At 61.3% G+C, this 6000-nt stretch overlaps 1 protein-coding gene across 1 annotated transcript in view; it reads left to right on the forward strand.

Moving 5' to 3' along the window:
* LOC144276098 (carboxyl-terminal PDZ ligand of neuronal nitric oxide synthase protein-like) overlaps nt 1-1825 on the forward strand; it is a 56959-nt gene extending 55134 nt beyond the window's left edge. Inside the window, exons 10-11 of the mRNA XM_077835955.1 lie at nt 352-712; nt 1312-1825. Of these exons, the coding sequence (XP_077692081.1) occupies nt 352-712; nt 1312-1825 (875 nt within the window). The remainder of the gene's footprint in view (nt 1-351; nt 713-1311) is intronic.
* Nucleotides 1826-6000: the final 4175 nt, after the last annotated feature.

The raw sequence follows: 6000 nt of genomic DNA on the forward strand, positions 1-6000 counted from the left end.
GCCCCAGAGGGGCTAATGGCAGAGAGCATGGTGGGGGACACGTGCAAAGCCAACTCTGGCCCCAGGCAGCCATCCTCTTTCTCCCTCTCCCCATGCAGGAGGAGGGGAGCGGTCCTGGCTAGCTGGGGCTGGAGCCTGTGCTGGCTTTGGACCAGGGCTGCTCTCATCTCCCTGTGCCAGCAGAGGCCCATGCCTTCACTGATAGGGGCCAAGGCCGCCAAGCCCCCTCTCTCCCCGCCCCACCTTTGCTGGGCCTGACCAGGCCCTGAGGGGAGCGGCTGGGCCTCGGGGAAGCGTCACGGCTAGGGGCTGGTAACACTTTACCCAGGCTGCTTCTCTTTGCCTTGGCAGTTGACAGATCCTTGCAGAACCTGTCCCTGGCTCAGTCCCTGTCTCTGAACCTAAAGAACCATTACAGCCTGGAACTCAACCTGCCCTCCACCTCCACTCCAGCCAGTGTCCTGGGCAGCCCGCTGGCCCCTGGCTCGCTGGCTCTGCTGGGCACTAGCGCCTCCTACCTCAACCTCCTGAGCCTGGAGAAAGGCAGCAGGGGCCCTACTGCCACGGACGGGGACGAGCACCTGGTGGTGCTGGAGGGGCAGGATGGTCTCCACCGGCAGGTGGAGGGCTCCGAGGTCAGCGACCAGGCTCTGCTCAATGGTGGCGGCAGGCAGAAGGCAGGCGACCCGAGCAGCAGAGCAGAGGACGAGAGGTAGGTCGGTTTCCCTGTTCCCCCCAGCTGGTTAACAGCCACCCACACTTAGTCCGAGGCAGTGGGAGGAGCAGGGACCCTCCCCCACTTGCTGGCTGCTCCGTTCAGCGCGGAGTCTGGGCCAGTGGCCTTGGCAAGCCCGGGGGCTGGGCCAGGCCACGCTCCCCGGTAGCCTGCAATGGAGAAAGGCAGGCGAGTCTTGCCCAGGGGCCAGGCAGCTGTGACCACCCCCGAGCGCTGGGGGCTGTGGAGCACAACTTAACCCAAAAAGGAACAGGAAGAGGACAGGGTGAGCGCATTCCTGGCTCCTTCACACCGGCCCCTGCGGGCACGGCTGGAGCTTCCCTGTCTCTGCACAGAGCTGGGGACAGCGGGGGTGGGGCTCAGTCCCCAGCCTGCTTCCCCCTCACACTGCCCCCATGGCCCCAGGAGCGACCAGGGGGCTGGGCGGGAGGTGCTGCAGGTCCCCCCTGCCCCCCGATGTAGCTACTGCAGGGTTGCGAGAAGGCAGCTGGCCTCTGAGATCTCTTGCAGCTGAGCCCAGAGCCTCAGCAGAGACGTGCTTAGACACGGACATCTCTTTGCTCTGTGCTCTCAAGGTTGCAGCAGCCCATCCCTAAGCTCAACCCGCCCCCAGCCATCCTGCGGAAGAGGTCGAGCAAGACCTCCCCGAGCCTGGAGGTGGAACCCAAGCCTGAGAACGCTGCTCCCACGACGCTGCCCAGCCCCAATGCATCCAGTCTCACCAACGTCACCACCTGCTCGCTCGCCAGCTCGGAGTTCGAGTCGGACATCAGGACTCCTGCCCCCGGCACAGAGCTCTTCCCCAACCAGGGGGCCCGGCCAGCATGGGGCAAGGACAAGACTGGCAAGAACGGCCATGCTTCCCCCATGTCTGGCACCTGCCACCTTTCAGAAGAGGCCCCTGCACCTGGAGACATGGCTAGCAAGAACCCAGTGAGAGACCCGGCAGACATGGCCTGCACCATGGACAGCACCTTGCTGTTCTCCTCCGCAGGCACGGAAACATGCTTACACATCAGCTTCTCGGAGGATGAGCTGCTGGAGAATGAGGTGGATGAGGTCATGGGGCTCAGCAGGGTCCCTGCTTAGCCTCCCAGTTAACTGGCAGGTGCCATCACTACCCGATGTTAGAATTTAGATTGGCACAGACCTCAGGGTAACTAGAGTTCTTAGTACTTAGCCCAGGAAGCAGGTTGCTTCCCCTGGCTTTTCTGCAACACGTAGCAGCTAGGCTGGCTTTGTAGCGCCCTCTCCAACAGGCTGCTGGGTGCTACAGGACGAGGCCGGGTTAGTCCAAGCCCCCTGGAGCCCCCCAAATGGTCACAGGCCGTGGGCTGCAGACATTGGCTTGGAGAGCAATGCTACAACCATCCTCCAAGCCCTCTGGTGGCCGAGGGCCTCTCCTCGTCCAGCCGGCCTGCCACGGGCACAGTCCAGTGACGCACACGCAGCAGGGTACCCCTCTGAAACGCTGCCCCGCTGCTCTAGAAGGGCGCTGCTCCTTTGCTGCCATGACTCTCCCTGCCCCAGTCATGGTCGGCTGCTGTGTCTGCCGGACAGCGCCATCCTCCGCCCATGGAGCGCCACGCCCCAACCTGCCATTCCCACTGCTCTCCGGCTGGGATGCCCCAGGGCTGCTGCCCCACTGAACTGGCTGTGGGGCCAGGGCAGGTGACGCTTGTTTACCCTGGTCAGAGGAGGCCAGTCTGTGTTTGCTCCCTTGCTGCTAAGCCCAGCTGGGGCCCAGGTCTAGCCTCCCCCGCTTCACCAGCACTGGTGTCTGACTTGTGACAAGCAGCGTTCCCCCAAACTGTGCGATAGGAGTCTCTCGGCTGGGGGGTATTAGATACTGCCTAGCGAGCCCCAAACAGAACAGGGGCCCAGAGGAGAGGGGCACAAGTGCAAATCCTCAGATGCTCCACTCCTGACCACTTGGGAATTGAATCAGCTTTAATACGTATTAGCTGCTTGAACAGGAAACTCTGCAGCGATAGGGCTGGGAGCAGGATGGGGTGCTGGCAGGCTCTTTGAAATGCCCAAGGCAGCCCCAGCTGCGAAGGGGAGACTAGGCTAGAGAATACCCTTGGAAGCGGTCCGTGCAGCACTATGACCCTGGGTTGATTGACAATCCAAGTCCACCGGTCTCCCCAAAGCAATCTGCATCTGACGGGGACAGACAGGTCCAGGATGTGGACCTGTTACGCTGGTTCCAGGGGTCTGTTCCCTTCTCATACTGATCCCCATTGGCTAACGGGACACGAAGAACAGCCGCTGTTTGGTAGGGGCATAAATAGCTGGGTACAGACTAATCCAGCCACTGTTACCAAGGCCTGAGAGTTCACTGTATCCCCCCTAGTAGGGATTGGGACCATCCCTTACAGAGGTCACTGCACTGGCTTCCAGACCCAAGCCATCTAAGGGTTTGATTGGGAGGGCTGCTGATGCTAAAAATCCATTGCTAGCCACTTCCCCCACCCCCAGGCCCTCCTGGGAATGGAGGGGCAGGAGGCACCTGGTTTCATTTGTAGTATGGCCACCAGACCCTCCCAGCCTTGCAGCCCAGCTTGTATGCATGTGACGGGGGTGGTGCATCCTACTGGGGACAGCGAGGGGCTTCTTCCTGCGCCCTGGGGAGTCTGCTCTGAGCACCTCACCCTGCAGCATTGGCTTCCAGCGTCCCTGCTGCACACTGTGGAAGCGACTCCTACTCATCGAGCTCGGCTGTGTTCCCGCTGACTGCTGCATGGGAGGAACTCAGTGCTCTCCTCTGAGTGCCCATGCCAGGGTAGCTCGGAAGGGGGGGGCCGCTCGCCCAGGCAGGTCAGTAGTGGGTCGTTCCACCCCCCAGCCACAGGCGTGTAGGAGCTGTGCTCTGATGTGCAAACAGCTGCTTTGTTGCACATTCTGACCATGGGGGGAGGGACTGGTCTGAGGTTTGGGCGGTTTGCCAGGTTATGGATCAGTTTTTAGGAGTAATGAAATGTGGGGGGCGGGGGTTGGGGGCTGCCCATAAAGTTCATGCTGTGAACCCTGGGGGAGCTTTGCTGCAAAGGGGTAACCTAGGCCCAGGGCCGTGTGTTAGGTGCAGTTTAGACAAGGTGGGGTTAAGCAGATATACCCCCACCCCCGACTGCATGGTGAAAGCTTCTGTAGGTTGGAGTAAGGGAAGTGGGCAGGCTGCAGGTGGACGGGCCGTGCAGCGTGGGGCAAAATGCAGCTCTGGGCAGAGGAGTCAGAGCAAGGCTTCGCTACCACTTCACGCTCCCAAGGGCTAGGCACCACAGGGGCCCTCCTTTAGGCTGGAGGGAGACTCGCGTGGTGCCAGCCTTGGGCTGTCTGTGCCCAGGGTGATGCTGCCCTGGCTGAGGACGTGCGGGGTGGATGGCGAATGTGTTGAACCTTGGGCTGGAGGGTGGCGTGCGGGAGATCAGCAGAGGGGAGGACTAAGAGGGGCGGCTGTTGAGTTAGATCCAGGGGATGGATCGGCCCGCACAGCTTTGGTGATGCGTGGACTCTGCTGCCTGTCACCAAGGACCAGGCCAGCTCCAGCTGGGATGTATTTCAGTCCGCTAGGAAACACACGGACCTTGTGGTGGGACAACAGAGGGGTAGGCGGTTTGTTACTGGACTTGGAAGGCAATAAATGCTGTGTTCTGCTCTCCCGGCGCCGTGGGATTTCCATGCAGCGCCCTGTTGCCGGACAAGCGGACGGGAGCCGGTGCTGTAATTACAGATTAGTTTTCCACTGGTGCGTGTGCCTGGTGTGTTTATTTTAAATACCAGGGCCCCGAAAGCCCCTCGTTCCACGCTGGGGCTCCGTGCTGGGCACAGGGGATCTGCCCGCTGGGACTCCGGCCCCGAGAAGCAAGGACGGAGCCCCCCGTCCCCATGTAAACCCGCGGCGTCACTGGGGTCGTGTCTACACGAGGAGTGCTACCCCAGCAGAGCGGCACTTTATCGCCGGGTACCAACCCCCGCCTCCCACCCCAAGCCCCAGGTGACACACGTCAGCCCGGTACAAACTCAGCTGTGCCAGCTTGTGGGGTCTACCGTAGGTACGGCGCGGCCGGAGCAGCCGTGGGGTTGGGTCACCTCTCGTCTCACCCCAGCCCAGCAGAGCTGTGGCAGCCGAAGGCTGCAGCATAAACCTGGCCTTGAATGGGGTAGGCCGGAGTCGCGCTTGGGCCACGTCCAGTGAGCCGGGAGCGTGGTCCGTGGCCCCTAGCGCCTTACAGCCTCATGGTGCTATGCCGGCAAAGGGCAGGCCTGGTGCGTCACCTTGTGGTGACAATTGGTATCACACTCGGCAAAGCACGCACACAAAAGACCCCGGGCCCTCCCCGGCTCAGGGTGGCCGGAGGCTGCAAGCTACATCATGGGTCCTCAGAGCATGGCTCAGCAGGGACGGGGGTAGCTTAGACGGGGCTGGTGGCAGCATGCAGTGGGCTGAACGGCTGGGGAGCAAGCTGCTCTCCCTCTCTCTGACACCAAGGGACCCACAAAGAGCCCCGGGGGGGAGGGGTGTAGGCGAATGATTTTGGAAACAAATCCTGCAGGTTAAAGCCAGCCCATTTTCTACCCTATCAATCTCCCCCAACTCCACCCTGGTTCCTGCTCATGGCTTGAGCTTGCCACAAAGCTGCTGCTCCTGGCTAGGCCCGTGCCCTGCTTCGAGCAGGGGTCGTGCAGGCTCTCTCGAGTGACAGGCCTACATTTTTGTTATTGTTACCTCGGCGACCTACCTTTGGTGAGGGCTGCAGGCCCAGCAGAGATGGCTGGGTAGCCCGAGCTTGAGCACACAGCCCACGGCGCAGGCTAAGAGGTCAATACGGGGCAGGATGTGCAGCGAGGTGACCTGCCTACGCCCAGGGAAGTGCAAGGCCAAAAACGACGAGCCAGCCAGTTCCACAACTGTCCCACTCTCAGCACTACACCCTTGCTCTCCCCCCAGCAGAGAGGGGTCTACAGCAGTCTGCCAGTCCCTCCGAGTGAGCACAGCTCTGTCCTGGAGCATGGACTGATCCCAGGCCAGCGTCAGCTGGAGTGAAATACCTGGTCTACTTCAGCAGACTCCACCTCGGCTCTGAATTCATGCGAAGTCCACTCAATGGGCAATGCCTGGGTCTGGTGCATTAGACAACGCCTGGAGAACTGCTGTGGCCCATTGGTAGTCCCAGGCGAGGGAATCACATGCCCATGTGCAGGCCTCATTTTGACATGTCCATAGTTTGTGGTGAGCCAGAGTAGGAGGTTCTGAAGTCCTA

Source organism: Eretmochelys imbricata, chromosome 16 (genome assembly GCF_965152235.1).
Source record: "Eretmochelys imbricata isolate rEreImb1 chromosome 16, rEreImb1.hap1, whole genome shotgun sequence".
Taxonomy (NCBI): Eukaryota; Metazoa; Chordata; order Testudines; family Cheloniidae; genus Eretmochelys; species Eretmochelys imbricata.